Source organism: Temnothorax nylanderi, unplaced genomic scaffold, assembly GCF_030848795.1.
Source record: "Temnothorax nylanderi isolate EJ_2023f unplaced genomic scaffold, tnyl_v1.0 TNYL_tig0146_pilon, whole genome shotgun sequence".
Lineage (NCBI taxonomy): Eukaryota > Metazoa > Arthropoda > Insecta > Hymenoptera > Formicidae > Temnothorax > Temnothorax nylanderi.
This window is the reverse complement of record NW_027249208.1, coordinates 280,576-299,231: the sequence shown is the minus strand read 5'-3', so window position 1 is coordinate 299,231 and position 18,656 is coordinate 280,576. Positions and strand designations below refer to the sequence as shown.

Sequence of the window (18,656 nt, the reverse complement as noted above, 5' to 3'; positions counted from 1 at the left end):
TAGTCGCGTGAACATAAACGCGTCGCGCGCGTGAAAGGAAGAAGCGAAAATAAGCGCGGCTATGGCTCAGCGGCTGTGGGCGATCCCCCGGCAAGTTGAAGCGACGATTCTTCTAACAAACACACACGCGTGCACACACGTGCGCGGCAGGTGAATTCCGGGGAATTGCGGCGCTTTGAAGGCGCAGCTTTTACGGCGGGCGTCCCGGCGTCGAGCCGCGCCGGCGTCCCGGCAATCAATACGCGCGAGAGACGACGTCCCGCAGAGCTCTCAGCTGTTCCATTCCACGGCGACGATGGCCACGCCGGCCGTGCTTTTCCGTCCCCCGGACAGTTTATTCTCGTGATTCTCGGACGTGTGATTCCGCAAACGTTTACGGTAATTGAAAGCCCCGCAGGAACGCACGCTTCGACGAAATCACCCCGTCGCGCCGCTTCACGAGAACAACTTGTCACGCCCTTTATGCAGCGATCGCGCTCTCACTTGCATCCCGGTCCGTTGCAGTCCGCCAGCCTTATCACATTGAGGCGAAAAGGCAATTAAGTTTGGTGACTGTAAAATAGAATCTACGAAGTTGGGAAATTTGCCGCGATTTTTCAATCTTTCGTAATTTTGAATTTAACGTTACTAATCACATAATAAAAAATGCAGATTCTAAATCACGCCTAGAAAATTGAACTTAAATTTGAAACGTTTCAGTCGGATTTATATCGAAAAGCAGTATAAGTCTCGATTTTCAAGAAATAAATCTTACATATCTTGATTTGTAAATATCTCGATAATTTGAGAGAAAAAAAGGAAAGATCCCAGAAATATTATTTTTACGTAATATGCACAAATATGGATATTCTCAAAGTAGTCTTGAACTTTCGGGATTTCCGCGAGTTATTTCTACGATTATCGCGTGTGTTTAACGGAATTCGCGACTTCCGGTCGATACGCCCGACATCAGCGTAGTGCTTCGGGGTAATTGACGACGTTTAGAAGCACTTGAAATGCACTTTATTGGAGTAACCTACATGTGTGCCGCGATAGAGAAGTTCATGCAAGATGTCGACGTTTCAGGATCCCCGAAGGATTTCTGCTGAGGTTACTGGGACGTGCATCCCCAAATTTTCTTTGAGCTCCCTTCCGTATAGAGCTTGATTATTGACGTATCGATTTGGCGTGGTACGGGTCTTTCGTCTAAATTTAGGTGACCTGTGCACGACTGCGGAAGAAATCATCCATCCGGAATTACCTTGCCAGCACGGTTGTCAGGTTTTGCTCCGAAATAATATAATAAAAGAAGTTCGATAGAATGTTATGCATTAATAATTAACAAGTAGAGGTTTAAGAACAAATGAATATATCAAGTAGTATAGAATTAATTCTAATAAGAGTACTACTGTGAAATAAATGATTAATAAAGGTATATATTATCTGGTACAAAATATTAAAGTATTAGAAAAATAAGAAAATAAATCTAGCATTTACGGAAATCGTGGCTTTAAACGTTCGTAATAACTTTCATACTGATATTTCGACTGAATCACGTATCAAAATCCTTACGGCTCCCTCGAGGTTACTTCACCCTTTCCAGCGGTCGCGCTCTCTAGTTTGTTAGCCAATGTTAACTGATCGGCTCAATGATCAGCCGTTCGTTCTATTTGTATCCTCGATTCACGCATATCAGACGTCCCAGTCTAGAAATAATTATGCTCACCTACGTCACGCGGCCACGTATAATTACTGACCGGCCCCGATCCCGGTATTAAATTTCTATAAGCCCATTTCTTCGCCCCTCTCTGTTTTCTCTCTCTCTCTCTCTCTCTCTCTCTCTCTCTCTCTCTCTCTCTCTCTCTCTCTCTCTCTCTCTCTCTCTCTCTCTCTCTCTCTCTCTCTCTCTCTCTCTCTCTCTCTCTCTCTCTCTCTCTCTCTCTCTCTCCCCCTCTCTCTCTCCAGCATCTCAGGCTAATTGTACGTAATAACTGAGACGGAGACTCGAGGAGAGCTCAACGCCATTTATGGTAGTCCTATGCGAAGGAGCGAGCGGATTCCTCTCTCATTCTGCCGGACAAATAGTAACTCTTTTTCTCGGATCGTAAATAAATCGCACGACGATCGAAGGCCGATCGTATAGCCGAGGAGAATTCGGAGCGACCAAAAAACTGATGTAAAAAAACACTCGACATGGTATCTGATGAATTTGCTGTATTTACTCAATGGTTCACTATCAGTTATTTTTAGCGAAGCAAAACTTGATTGACAAGTTACTGCAGACTGTTATATAGACTCTTCGTTTCATCAGTGCCTTCATTATGAACGATTATAAAGTAACGTTATGTGTGTATTTCTCGATATTATTATACTTCACCTCTATTTTCGAGTATAAACGATTGTTCAAATATTATATGTGTGAGTAACGTGTGTGCAAATATAGAATACGTGGTAACTTTGGACGACTCGAAGAGGGCTGTAACTGAATCATACCTTCCCGAAATACACGTCATTCTCAATGTAACGACAAAAATGTTTCATACGTACTTGGAAATTAACTCCACAATCCAAAGAATATGAGATAAGAATTGCGCGATGACCGCGTGACCACAATAAGCCTGCTAATTATATTACAAAATAATTTAATAATAGAAACATTATAATGGAAAAAAAATTTTAATTTTTAAATACTAAAAGAGCTAGTACTAAGAATGCTTAATACAGAGGTAATAAAATGGTAAATTTTGGCATTATTAAAGAGTGTACAAAATGTAGATTAATAACTGAATAATTATGCAAAGCTTAAAAATCAAGCGTTTGATAAAGAATTCATATATTTCTTAGCCACAAAAACTTTCATATAAATCAACGATAAAGATAAAAATATTTCGGTGTAAATCTGAAAATGCTGAAAATGCTGAAAATGTTGAATCTAAATTGAAAGCGAAAGTTTTCAAGAGAAGTGGAAATATGGAACAGAAAAAGGGGGCAAAAACTGGCGGGAATCCAACGGTTTCCAAATAAAAAGAAACGACACGTTCAAGATTTCATAGAAGTGCGCTTATCGCCGGAAATGAGTCACGACGTCACATATCGAACTGAAACGAACGAAATGGACGGCGAATCAATATTTTCCTTCGATAACCTTCGAAACGCTGATAAGATCCGATAATTAGCACACATACAAAATGCTAATTGTGATACGAGTTGCAAAAGGCAAGGTCGAGGAGGTCGAAAAAGACGGGAAAATAACTAAAAGAAGGTACATCATGAATATCACCTAAGAAAAGGACTCCCTCTTTTGAGGTAACTTCGTCGACTTTGCTCTTGAACTTGATACGAAATGGGCTAACGGCGATCAATACGAGCTTTCGGCGCTTGCGAGGCGAAGCTCGGTCTGGTACGGGTGGCGGTAACTTCCCTGAACATTCGCAATAGAATCTACCGTGGGTTTCGTAAAATATTTACCTTGGTAATATTTTTTTTGCTGAATATCATCCATTTACAATGAAGCTGTCTCATACGCATAGAGAAATATTTTAGCCGGCTTAATTTTTTTCTTTTTTTAAATTTAAATCTGATTGCAGAAAGTAACAAAGCTAAATCTTTGTAGAAAACAATAAACGTAGTTTATTGTTGTAAATATATTATTTACAATAAAAATTCAATAAGTATATATCAAATTTCAGATTAATAAAGAGTTTTAAGTAAAGAGATAAAATTAAAGAATGAAAAAATATTTAGATAAAAGTAAAGAATTTCAAATATATTTTCTAGCTAACTGTGCAATACGCAAAAGGTGCATCACGCGGTGATTAAAGACGCACGCTGAAATCGCATCAGGCTCGTTAAAGTGACGCGCATAGAAAATCCTTAATCCACGGTGCGCGAACTCGCGGCGCGGCTAACTGTTCTGCATGATAAAAAAATATGACTGCATATAAATTAAAGAAAAAAATTCTCCCGTCTTCTCGCGCGCCACGAATCCGCCTTCCGTGATAAGTGAACGTGCTGGCGGCAACGACAACGCGCAGTTTCGCATTGCGCCATTTATGGCAACCGCCCGTTGAGGGTACAAAACACACGCGTATATACCGCGTGGTGGTATAGAATTGCACAGTTTACCTCGGCTATCGATTAGATTCAGCCTTGTTAAACGCGCTATCTTATCGCTGCTCGCAGAAGACCGCGGAACTCATCGCCGCCGAGTCATTGTGAATCATGGAAATCACCTGCGAGCGTGCGAACCGAAGTTCTGCAAATACATTGTTATTAAGATTTTCCAGATTTATATCTGGAGGACGCCATAAAATGTAACACGACTTTGATAAATACTAGCGAAACCCAGATAAACGGAAAACGCTGATTTAAAAGTAAAAGCAAAACTACAACTGTAAATAAAAATTTTATATAACCTTTTCACGAATAAAGAAACAACGTTTACGGATTGATTATAAATTTTATGCACTTGGCTAATTATTCATCATAATTCTTTCACAAATATAAGTAAAATAAAAGATCACGTGAGTTTTGCGTGAAAAATAAAAACTATTGATTTTTCGTTAAACAAAAAAATTATTAAGGATCTACAATAACGTCAAAAATAATATTACATTTTGCTGCAATATTAACACCGCTTAATCAATAATTATTAACCGACGACAGAGATAGGAGTTATTCGACGGATAATTATTTATTGTTAAACTTGATGTAAGAGCTCTCGTACAAATATCTCGTATACTACAAACTCCCGCTGTAGAATGTTATCATAGCGATTTGCGATTATCGCATCTCGTACGCGATTAGGCGAGTCGCGGCCGCGGAGTTGTTTATATCAAACGCGGCTAACAAAGTCGTAACGCTCACGATAAGATAATACGCGTGACAAGAGCGAGTCTAATCGATGGACAGCGTAAAACACGCTCTTACTCCACGGCTCCACTCGTTTTCTTCTCTCTCCTTGAATCATCGCCGCTCCGCCGCCACACCGCCGCGAGGAAAGGCTTTAATGCAAAAGCGAACGCTCCGGAGAATGCACCTTCGCGTCGTTGTGTCTTGCGGCGCAAAGAGAGATTAGATTAATTATCAATAAAGCGGCGAGTTGCCGCTTTGAACACTCCGACACTTGACACGAGACGACGTAATCGTCCTTTCGATTCAATCGCGATTCAACATGTTCTCAGCTCAGGGCCGACTCTAATGAGCAAGATCCGTAGCATGGTGTAAAAATGTTAAAAATTAAAATTAAAATCAATATTGTTCAAACTACTTCACGCTGAATTGTTTCAAATCGTGAATCTTTCTCTCTTTATCCCCCTACATTTTATATTTATATAATTAAGAATTAAGAACTCAGTCAATGTAAAAATCAGGAAGGGATTTTATTGTGACCCAAAATTAATTTACTTGCGACAATGGAGAACCCACGTCCTGGCATATTTCGTTACTTTCGCAGCTAGGACGCGGTAAATATTTCTGCTAATTACGGAGCCGACAAAGCCGGCTTCAGCTCGCCTCTCAGCTCGCCTCTACTTTATTGGAATCGGAGGGCAACGCTTTCACAGTGTATTACTACTTGAAGCCGGCGCGCGCGGCGTCGCTCGGCCTCCCCGCGGCGCAAAGTGAAATTTATCCGGCGATATCGGCGACCGATCGCGAAAATCGACGCACAATACGCTCGAACGGCGCGGCGACCGTAATGACGCTCCCACGAGATTTACGGCGGTAACACGCGCGTTTGGCCCTACTATGCAACCGCTAACGCTTACAGCGCTTACTCTATCTACTAGGGATGTTAATGCTGTTACGATACTATCCAAGTATCGATGTCGCCTCAACTTCCCGCTTGGTATCTTGCTACATATAATTATTATCGTTCGTATCACCCAAGATTGCGCGATGCGTATTATCATCCCATACTGTTCTAATAACATCATGCAACTATTTTCTCGAAGCATATTACTTGTAATGCTTTCAAGAATTATTACCACTTTATATTATGTTTATGATTCGTTGAAAAATAATTTTAATTTACACTCTGTCACTATTAGTTTCTCACTGCTAAAAACACCTTCTGAGGATCTTTCTTAAAAATATTAATTTCTACATTAATAACGTGATGTCGTTACTTAAAAATGCCTCTGTCTCTTGTATTAAATGTAAAGTCTGCAGTTTAATAGAGTTATTCCAATAAGGAAGTAGTGAAAGAAACATTGGAATTTTCTTGTATTTGATTTCAATATTGAGGCGACATCGATTCATTCCCTGCATCATTTTCACCCTGCCGTGTGGCGTATCTTTCACTTCATGCACTTAAGTACAACGATACGACAGCCCTCTCTTCCTGTTCCCGTAAAAAGGAAAGATTTATTACAACGAGCAGATTTATCGTAACATTCTACGATTACGTCGAAATTTTCTTTCGAAAGATAAAGCGATCGTAAACCTTCTACAAGGTACATACGCCACGAGCGTTTGGTGCCACGACATCGCGGGAAAGCGTCCTGGAATTCCTGTATGCGGCAAAGCCGCGACGTTATCGCCCGGCCGCGGCGCTGTAAGCCCTGGGGAAGGAATTATTCCGCTTCGTGAAATGCCGCGATTTAGCCTCGCAAACACGTATGCCGGTCGCGTGTATCGCCGCCGGTAATCGCCGCCGTTAGACACACTCGCGAGTCGGCTAATCCGACATTTTTAGTCGATACAAGCCGGTCTCTCGGTCGAGCAAAATTATTATCATTATTATATACTGCACTGCCCTTTAATTGTAAAAATAACATGAAGCTACATTAATAGACAATCATACAATAATCAAACATAATTTATTGAGTGATTTGCTCGGTAATAATTTACCAGTCAAATTACAAGTAATAATCGACGTAAGTAGCACAATAATTTTAAATGTTATATTTAATATTTTCAAGTATTTCTCTCGTTTCTTTTATTTCGAGCCTTGTAGATACTGTGCGGTGCAGTAAATAATAGAAATTGTTGCCAAAGATAAAGATCGCAGTTCTCCCTAAAATTCGTCCGCGGAAGGAAGGGCGAGGGGGAGAGGCCCTCTTTAGTTATGTCATTGTTTGATCATATCGTGATGTCTACGACGGAAGTGTAAAGAAGATACGGAACAGCCGGTCGACAAGCCCGTGAAATATAGAGAATATTATGTTTCCATCGTTGCGGAGAGGTATCGGCCGATGTGTCGCGTTCTCCGCCAGCGGCAGTGCAATTAACGTCGAAGAAATGGCGTTATCGCGACGCCGGGCCGTCAGCGCGATTCGCGTGCACGACGAGACATTTAACGCGCCGTGCGCGCGCGTCATCGTTACCTGTTAATTTATAATAAGCAGCCGACAATAAAATCTCGAATAGGTCGCGCGCATACAGTGGGAGCGGTCGACGGCTTCGTCCTTTCTTTGCCAAGACGTGTACATGCGCGCGAAAAAAGGAAAAAGAATCTAGAAAAGCAAGACGTGACACTGCAATCTAAAATGGTTTAAAAAGTTGACTCATTCCCTTACTTAAGAACCTCTTTTTTCTACGTGATATTGTTGCCGCAATCAAAACACAAAATTAATGATCAAAAATAATTGGTATCAAGATTATTGTAATTTTGAGGTGTAAAATTCGTTTAAATACGACAGTCGCAGGATTACGCTAAATTGCAGAAACCATCCTTCTTGACTATCCTTTTTACGATATCACCGCAAAGTGTGGTATCGATCTTACGGTACCTGATACCGAACGAGCGAAACTATCGACACTCCATTAAATTTAAGCATCGCGATGTCCCTTCTCTTATTTCCGATCGCGCGATATTCACGACTCAACGTTGGCGAGTTAGGACCGCCATAAATACATCCGGATGGGTTGCGGAGTTATTTTCATAGCCGCGGCACGTTACGGTCGTCGTTGGCAATGATACGCGACGAAACGCGCGATTCGAATACGTTCAAAGCCGTCGGGATTTAATCGGTGAGCCATCAGAATCGGCGCCATGAATCGTTGAGAAACTTCCAGGCTACCGAGAGATTCCGAGAAGCATCGAAAACACGATGATCGTTATTCCGGACTTCGAAACGATGCTTTGAGAATAAAAGGGATCAAATTCAGAAAATTCGTAGTATGAGAGAGAACTAATAGCGAATTCGATTGGACGCTCTAGCGTGCACTAGTGCGTCCAACCGAAGTCGCTATAAGTTAAATAAAAAATTTTTGCTCTTTTATAAATGCTGATTTTTTCACCGCGTGTACCCTACATCCGGCTATCAACGGAGGCGTAAAAACGTCACTCCTCGCGTCGAGATCTATATATTTATTCCAAGTATACCAAGATCATATTTTCACTCACCAACTCGTGGAGAGTCTTGAGATCGTTCGTGACGATCTGCGGCTGCGGCCCGTATATGAGGCAGGGTTCCTCCTCGTACTCGTCATCGCTCTCCTCGTTGCCGGCGCCGTTCGCCGCTTTGTTCTCAGCGGCGATCTCGCGGTCGATCTGCCTCTCCATCTGCACGAGCAACGGCGCGAGCATACCGAACTTGGCGCCGCGACGCGCCACCTCCAGCAGGCATAATATTACGTGTCGCTCATTCTTACGCATTATCAGATCCTCGGTCTCGAAGAGTAGGCACTCGATGATGCCGAGGCTGTTGCGGCACCAATCGATGAAGTTCGAGACGTTGTCGCGGGCGAAGAAGGTGCCGGCCTTGGCGTTGGGCAGGTAGGGCACGTCGCCCACCTGGCTCATCGGCAGCGCCAGGGAAGTTATCGAGCGTGTCATCGGCATCTTGCGGGCCTGACGCCGGACCACGTAGTCCGTCGCATATTTCCGCACGTTGTTCGCATGCTGGAAGCAGAAAAAAATCACTTTGCATCATCTGATACGTGACAGAGATATGACAATTTGGTAGCGAAAATGATAGGAAGAAGAATCGCGCATGTACGCGTTTTTACTAATTTAATTGGCCTAAGAGAAACGTGATTACGATACTTTTCAATTCTTAAATTTCTTGAAGTAAATTACCCTCTTTCTTGCTCTCTCCCTTAAAATTTTAATTTATTAAAATCATAAGTATTTCTTCTAATATCCTAATGGCATAATTTAGGGCGTCCTGGATTACGATTCATAATACTCACAATTTAAAGTGTGTCACGTATGCATCAATGTTTCACGACGCTTATAACAAATGTCGATATTTTATTTCTGTCGCCTGGAGTGTACGCGCGTAAAACACGATATTTCATTTCACGCTATTCAACACTTTCTCATACATACGTGTCGTCTCCTCTTACATCACGCGCACACATATACATTATTCAGATGCGAGACTTGACGCGGCATCAAAATCCTGGATTTACCGCGAGCATTAAAATGGCCAGATGGCATCTGATGACCGTCATCCCCCGAGAAAAAAGGCCTTAATGCAATATATCACGTTATTGATTTAGATGAGTGAGCAGCTAAAAAGAGATTCGGGATGCGCACGCCCTTGTATATATGTCAAATATCAACGGGGAACGGCGATGATGGACAGCAAAGAAGTCTGATCGCAATATGAATTAAACAAAAAAGAGATATAAAATATTCATTTTTTTTAACTTCTACAAGTAATTGATAAATTGCACTTTTAAATACTACAAATTTTATAGCCATCAATCTTCCATTACTTTTTTAAGGCAGGAGTTAAATAATATCAAAATAAGAGGAAAAATATTAGTAACCGTAACTGACTCTTCGCTTTGTTTTTCTTCGGAACGCTCTGCTTTTCTTGCCTCCAATTTGACTACAATCAGCACATGTATCACTGACGATAGTGTTATTTCATCCCTTTAATCTCTTTCCGTTTGCTCAACGCTCGTTTTCCGCCGAACATCTGCTCAAACGACCGTGTCAGCTAACTGGGTGCTCGTTTTAATGACAGTTCGTTGAACCTCCTCCGCTGCTCAAACAGAGTTGATGCGAGATGACTCGCCGAGAGGTATTTGGGTTACGTTGGAAAAAGAAGCGACCGCGCAGTACGACCTGGAACAGTCAGCCCCGCTAGAAAGTCCCCGACTTGTTTAAACAAAATCATATTTCGTCCGTGCAAACATCGCGCCTTGCGCGCAGGCAGCGTGCGTCCGCTCACGTGCGACGCATCGAGTTTCGATGTCACGTTCACGCGGCTAATCCCCTGTTACCAATAATTCTTATTCTTCAGTGACAGTTTTATAAAATTATTAAATAATTTGCAAAAAATTTTACTATTATCTCAATTATTAATCAATAATTAATTGATATAATTATATCTTATAATATAACGTAATATTTACGAAGTCTTCGTAGCGATCCTAAATTTTAGTTTTCTTATACCTCCGATATCTATATTTTAATTTCTTTCGATAGGAAGAGAAAGATTCTAAACATTTGGAGGCAAATTTTTATAGTCTGGTCTGTCAAACTTTATTTTTTTCCCAACGGCAATCAATTAATTGTGTTGTAAAGTTCTCAGATTGCTTAAATCGTCGGCTATTTTCACGCATCTTTAACGCGAGATCGAAATCAAGCCTTCTACGAAAAACCTCCGGTTAAAACGAGATCACGACGCGCATTTTACGCGGACAGGTTTTAGGGAACCCCGTGAAAACGTATTTCTCGTCTGCACGTGGACGCCATAAGGTTGCGGAGCTGTTTACGCGCGCGCTCCTCGACGCACACTCGTAAAAATCACATCTAACGGCATCCGGTTGTTTCGTCGGCCTGTCTCGATACCTCCCGAGGGATAATATAGAGATTAGACGAGTCCGCCAACAGGCAGTTACGACTGAACACGAACGACGATAATGACAATTCAACAACCGGATCGTTTTGTCGAGGACTCTTAAATGATGACGAGAATGTTCATCAGGGAAATGTACGATCAAACTCGGGAATGAAAGCGATACGAATGCATTTTTTTATACTTAAGATAAGCTGTGTGCGTATTTAGAAAGTAAAAGAGATATAATAAGCTATCTTTTGAAAATTTTGATGATGAAAGAAACCACTCTAAAGCAAGAGGAGTTATTTCTCTCTTACATTAGTATACCTGTCTTTAATCATCCGTATAAGCAAGCTGGAAAATTAACCAAAAGGATAGGCGATTCATAAAAAAAGTTGATTCCCGATAAAAGTCGTCCTCGAAGTATTTAATTACTATTAAACATGCTGATTTTTTTAGAAAGGATATAACTATTTTATTTCTTCTTTGTGTACTGGATACTGAAAAATGATTTTCAGTATCAATTGTCAGTAATATATTACGTTTATCTGTTCGACTGACATTATAGCAATACTTTTTTTCTTTTAACTGTACCATCCGATCGCAATCCGATCTCAAGCCTTTCGATACTGCGTTGAGCATCACTGGTGAGAGGAAGAGTCGCGCTTATAAAAGACGAGAAGTGGCGCATATGGTAATACGGTCGGCAGATGAAGCGACGGCAGGATGTCACATTACGTGGCCCCTGACCCCTCTCGGTATCGTCGTCGCCTACCACGGACCAATATGCCTAATGAAAATGGCTGCTGCACATTCTATGTTTGTAAATTGGAGCGGTTGTGCGAGGCGTTTCATTGCGCTCGGGGGGGAACGCATACGAGTTAAGCGTAACGCTGCACGCGGTGTGGAAGGAAGAAGGAAACCAATGAGACGTAACCAACGAGAGCGCAAGTAACCATTACTCATAACCCCGTAACTTAATTTAGTCTCCGGCCGGGGCCAGGGCTTACGCGATAAACCGTTGCGGAAATTTATGGCTGTTCGCGGCGCGGCGAAATGAAGCGGCGAACGCGCTATCGAAAGCGCGAGCACGCACAGCATGATCTAATCTAATTAAAATTATTATATCTATTGCGCTGTATAGACACCGTCGTGATAACGAAGCTGTTGATTATTACGTGAGTAATTTACGTGTAGAATTGCACACTACAAAACTATTAAGGATTGCGAATCGATTATGATTACGACTAATTATACTAACTTCAATATTAACCATTAATAATTCAAGACTAAAAAATAATCAGTAATAATATCTTTCTAATGCTGAAAGAGATGAAAAAAATTTTGATGTTAACGTTTACCAATTAAATGTATATTCAACACGCATAACTATACAGAGGGGAATTAACGGTTTTATAAATTCTAGCGAGCAATCACGTTACCGAGAGGATTACGTGTTGTATACAATTGAAATTGACTCGCGCACAATTTAGATTCCTGAACAAAATTAATTACTTTACAGCCGGCCGTTCTTATAACTGTGACGAAATTCTTTGCGAAGAGATACCCCGCTAGGATTGTTCGCGATCCTGTCGTTCCTGCGCGCCGGAGGTTAATAAACCTCGACCGTTTGTACTCCTAACCAGTAAGACCTCGCCCGGCACAAAAGCGTCGTGAATCATCGTGTGTTCTACACGCGCGCTGTAAGATGCCTTCCAAAGCGTCGCACGCGCGAACAAGTATGTAAAATCGTGCGAACGTGCTTTCGCCAGTCTTTATGTGGCTGCCAACGACACGTCGCGAAGTATTGTACTTGCCAGGAAGTGATTCGCGTGTCGCCGTTAAGGTCAGAGAAATGATAGATCGACGATAAATGTTTCGCAGTGAATATTCACGATAAAAACGGTGTTAGTGAAAAAGGAAAGAAAAACGAATATATGAGTGAAATTCTTTTACAAAAATAATCTTGATCGATTTATATTTGTGAACATCTTATTGTTAGTGGATGACAACGCGATGTAATAAAAATTATCGGCATTCGCAACAACGGCCTATCAAAAAAAACTCCATTGGCATTACAAGACAAGGCATATCTCCCTGCTTGACTGATCGCCTGAATTACTTAATAGACACTTAATGTCGATTAACTGATGACCGATAGCGAGGGAGAAATATCTACCACTATCATCTCAATGAATTATCCCGTTATCATCCACGTGATAATTTATCTAGCAGTTATTCCGAAGGCTACAAACGATCAGTTTCATTCTCAATTATATTGCCTTAAGAAAAAATATAATATATACTTTCAATATATTCATATATCAATAGCACCAAAAATTCTAATTGTCTTTTAGAAAATTTGGTATGTGATTCCGAAAAATTGATTCCTGTATATAAATACATATAACATTATGAAATTATTTACGTATGTAGAAAATACCGCTATTATTTACATCGATTCACTTTTCTCTATCGGTACCTTCCGCCCTTTGAAAAGAAACGTTACGCCGTCCCTGAAGCAAACCTATACTGAAAAGGTACAATGAACCTCTTTTAAGACCGCGAGCAGTTACGTCCACGGACGTCGACATTGGCATTAAAATGCGCCGGGACTATAAAGACGATCTTCGAAGGTCCTAGACCGCCCGTCGCGTCTCGCAACTGTCGGCGCGACGCGTCGTGGCGCCCGCTCGATTTTTCGCTGGCTATTTCCGTCCGGTGTTTTTACGACGCATCCCTTGCACCGCATTTCGGAAGCACGCGGGGGATACGGTGTATATTTAGGCACGAGGTTGAAAAAGACCACCCCCGTGGCACTCATCTCCAGTTTCGAGGGATTATGAAAAAAAGCATCCGGTCGCTGGATCCGTTCTTCTAATCTCTGAGACAAAAGGAGTCGTCGGCGCGTCTCCGGCAGTTTTCGTTGCTTGCGCTCGAACGCATCTCGATGTGCATCCGTAAACCCTGTTCTTTCAATGTGTGTGTGTGTGTGTGTGTGCGTTCCCGGAGAAATTAAAATATCTCCCATATTTCAGGGTTATTTGTGGGAAAGATGAAATGCCCCGTCATTAACTTTCCAATCTTTGCGGGGATTTATCGTATGATTCATTATTCGGTATATATAATTTAGGCATTTATTAACTTCTTTCATTATTTATATCATATTTTCAATTTTTACAGGTTTTATTTATCGTATCATTATATATTCGGTGTAATTTAGACGCACTTATTAACTTCTCTCGTTTATTTATACCATATTTTACATTTTATGGATTATTATTTATCGTATCATATTTTACATTTTTACAAGTATTATTTATCGTATATATATTTTTAATTATTATTTAAATCTGATATTGAGACGAGAATAATAATTTCGAGATCAAAGTACTCCTACTGTAAGCTTATATAAGCTTATGCGAATGGTCCTTCATACTATACCGACGTTTCCGAGCATAAACAAGCTAGATAAAGGACTAGGAACTCTCAATAGAAATGCTAATAGAAGGCGGCAGGCAGGAAACGCTCTTGACCTCGCGTGTGTGTAGTGCGTTTCCTTGGTGTGAAATACGCAGAACAAACGCGCGCCAGCCAGCGACGCACTCCGTTTTACGACTGATCTTCCGAAAAGGATAATCAGTTTACAAGGACGCGAGCCTGCGGTTATTTAACACGTGCGTATCGTATCCTATACATGATACATAGGAGATAATATGAGGTTCACCTTCGTGCCACAGACGTGTGAAAACACGATTCTAACTTACTTTATGCTCAGATGGATTGAAGTTTGCTGTCCTACTTCTCGCGCAATTAACAATTCTATTCTAGATATGGTCTCAGAAGTCTCGCACTTTCTCTAAAAAATAAACGTCGGACTATATTCGCGAGAAAAATGGCTATTGCTTCAATGTTGATTAAGTCTACTACTACAAACTAATGAACATTTTTTTCACGGGAGTTTATTTTGTAGAAATAGAAAGAAAGGCTTTAAGTTAATTTTAAAATTGATCCGATTCCACGCTTTTCTACATCTCGCAACGTCACAGAACGGCACCAATCACCATTCCACTTACGGCATAATTCTACGGCGGAATCGAGTCTCATCAGCTTTCCACTCGATTTCAATTAACTGCAAGAAATTTCAAGGTCGCCGACCTGAATTCAGCTTCCTCTTCCAATTCCTTTATGTATCTACGTTATGATTGCGCTGCACATATAGATTTTCCCCCGCGATCCGGATTATTTCAAATCTAAATTTTTCATAATTTTATTTGTGGTTAAAACAATATGGAATAAAGTTCTTTTATAATAGATTTTTATAATGGATACCGCTAAATAATCTCTTTTATCTCGTTGTCAAATGGGCTGCAAATATATTTGATTTATCTTCTGATATAAAGTTCTGATATAAACTCTTGTACAATTAAAATGTTGAAATTTTATTAAAATCTTTCAATATTTACTAAAGATTTAAAGGATTTAAATTATTTCTTATGAGATACAGAATTTATTATCTTCATAACAGGAAGGATCACTGTACATGATCGATTGCGCGGCTGACATAAAATTGCCGATCGGATTTGCATTCATCATAGCGCGATCGATAACGCCAACTCATTGGAGGGAAATCACCGATCCCGTTCGCATTTAACAGCACTGGCTCTTTAGATAACTGATAGATACGCCGATAAACTCGGTTAACGAGCGACTCGTCGCCGAGAGGTAACCCGCTCTGCCACGCGCGTCAGAAAAGTCGACGGACAATCGTCTTGTCGGGAAAGCCGAGCTCGTAACTCTTCCATTAATTGGCTCATTAATGCGTCCAGCTTCCTCGGATCCTCGGGATCGACCCCGATCGCGCGCGATCTCGACTTAACGCGTTTGACCATCGATCCGGTTAGCCTATTAATTTATCCAAGTAATGGCCTATTAAATCTCGGCACCGTCATTTCAAAATCGTACCGCGTTCTTTACATGGATATTACCAAGAATATTGCAGTCGCAGCTCTTAATACAGAAAATTATATGATTATAGCATATAATTATTAATAAAAATACTTATGCATTAGTATATTAATGTCGATTCACTATTGCTTCTAAAATTACATTATCTCAAATTATACAAATTGTATTATCTCAAATATTCCACTTATCACGTAAAAGCAACATTTTATTTTGCTAAAATGTATGTGAAAATAAAATAATAATAAAATAATATTTTTATTTAGGGAACAAATTTTAGTACTCTTTAAATTATAGATAGTCTTGATGGTTACTATCTACTTTCACGATTAAACTGACTTGCTTAAACAGGCTTTAAGGTCTGCAAGGGACAAGCATCAGGGATGCGCCCGATATAGTGCCCGCCATAAATTCTAATTCCGAATGAGAGAGAGGAGCGAGCGAAAAAAAGCAGATGGCGACAATTGCGGTTAATTAATCGCGCACGCTGCGCATCGCCTGGAATTCCGCGACATAATCCGGAATCCGATAAGAAGAAGGCCTCTCTTTTTCTTCTTCTTTATATAAACATGGTTATATGGGATTATCATTGAAACGGCGTGAAACGGCATCGACTCGGTGTCCTTGTAAGAAAATCACGAGATAATCTTCAAGTTGCGCGCTATGAATGTACATTATTTAAAAGTAGCACGTAGGATATATTACTCTTAAGAATAAAAATCTCAAGATACGGCATTATAAAAGATAAATGCATAAATAACTTCAACTCAAGAAGAAGACATGCATGTCACAAATAGATATAAGACGGGGTGATTGATTATTTTCATTGAATGTTCGTGACATAATTGAAGTTAATATTTTTAGATCGATATTACGCATGGCGGTACAGCGCTCGGAGATAGTGCCAGACGATTTCTATATATGGTTCACCATCGGGGCGCCCGGTATTTGTCATTTCCGACAGGAAAGGCCGCGCGCCGTCGCTTCTGGCTCCTTTCGCTTTCGGGATATATCGCGCGATCGTGATTAATATGGATTGCCTGTCGACCTTTAACCGTATGACAAGTGCCATTCTCGAATTTGCTTTGAAAAACGCTCCTTGCGCAGCTACTTCATGTCGAAGGCCTCTCTCTTTCTGTACATCATAAAATTCACCGGACCGTCAGGTTTATTTTCGGACGGTTGCGCGAAAGACATCCTTTTAATTAATTGTAAAATAAATCATTATTATGTGAAATAAACTATTCATTATTGCCAAGAATCGCTGGAATATAAATTCTTTGACAGTAAATGTATCCATTCTTTATAACAATTAATTTTTATTCAACAATTTTTCGGGAATCCATAGACGTCATATTAAAATATTATCTCTATAATCATCATAAAAATATCATATTACTATATAATTCTCCAAAGTCATTACTGTTTGTATAAAATTAGAAATAGTCATTACGATGGCATAGACGAAGGCGTCAGTATAAAATATTATACAATATTAATTTCCATGCAGAAAAGAATTAAGATAAGTCTTTAAAAAATTAATTTTTATCTCCTTAAATCTCCTTAAATTAACGTAAATTACGTCACGAAAGCAGTGTTATATAAATAATGCGTTATCATGCATTATAAAAAAAATTGTTATTAAAAGATTATAGGAAACAAAAGGTTCGGGCAATTGAAATAGGTTTAAATGTCCCTCGAGTCTATCGCTGCGTGTCGTGTATTGTAAGCTACAGCACGTATTGCATGCAGGCGCCTGAACGCCTCCCCCGCCGTAAACAAAGTACAATAAAAATCGCAGTCTGTAAAAGTTCACCGCGAACGATAGAAAAGGGAGGGAAAAGTAGAAGAGAGCCCCCAGAAGTGCCAGTATCGAGAGCACTAGGATTCCTTATCGTCCCTCGTCGCGCACCTTATTATACTCCCCGTCTCGCCACTCGTCACGGCTCGTAAAGTCGATATATGCAAAAGCACTGCTCCTTCCCCTGCCTCGCGTGTTTCTGTTCGACTGCTGCAACCCAATCCTACCCCCCTGCCACAGGTAAGAAATTCCAGTACCTCACCGCCGAGATCCGCCGTAATCCTTAGGCCCGATTCAGGCTTGAAATGCCTCGCGCCTCGTTCTACAGTCCGAACGTGCCTAATGCTAAATCTCGGGACTTACCGTTCGCTTTTCCATCATCACTTGATTGCGATGTTTCAATCAGATTTAAATTGCGTACCACATTTCGACATAATCGGCATCTTTTTAATTTCTTCTCCTTTTTTCTTGTTGTTCTTTATGACCTTTCGTTTCTTTCGAAATCCGGTAACTGTGGATGTACGAATTAATGTTAATAGTCCGATCTATCGTTGATGTAAAAATCGCACTATTGCCTCATCGTAGCCTGAATCGGGCTTTAAGGCGCATATACTCGATGCACCGGTGACTTTCTCCGAGTTGGCACATAGGGAGCGCATTGCACGCACCGCGAACGAGCTGCCGCGGTTTTATCGTCCTCTGCCTACTCTAAATATTTCTCCGGCATAAATTTATAACGACGACGGTGGCGCGCCGCCGCTAATAACGAGCACGGTCCGGCCGATATCCCGGCATTTATACGAGCGTACGCGCTCCGCGCCGATCGGATACCCGTCGCGGGTCGCGGGTCCGGTGGGCATTATGGGCGTGCGCGACGGGGCCCGTGGCGATGAATGGAGCTCGTTTCGGTCGACTCGAGTGGCCGCGGTGGATCGTCGTCGGCAGATCAGTGAAAGTCGACTCGAGCCTCGATCCGGCACGCGGGCCGATCCACGCTGGATCGCGATTGATCGGGCGCGGTATCGTTCCAGGAACCATTAACGGATCGAGCCGTGATCTGGCATCGCGGGATATAAAATGACGGTATTAAAAGTGTAAGAATTCACGGCATTGGAAAGTCATCTATCGAGCAACAAATTTTAATTAGCGTATTAATAATGACGCATTGT

The 18,656-nt window shown here is 41.0% G+C and overlaps 1 protein-coding gene across 1 annotated transcript in view; it reads right to left on the bottom strand.

The window, feature by feature from the left end:
* LOC139777363 (GAS2-like protein pickled eggs) overlaps positions 1-18,656 on the bottom strand; it is a 62,077-nt gene that overhangs the window by 29,517 nt on the left and 13,904 nt on the right. The window contains exon 3 of the mRNA XM_071714747.1: positions 8,330-8,827. Within this exon, the coding sequence (XP_071570848.1) occupies positions 8,330-8,827 (498 nt within the window). The remainder of the gene's footprint in view (positions 1-8,329; positions 8,828-18,656) is intronic.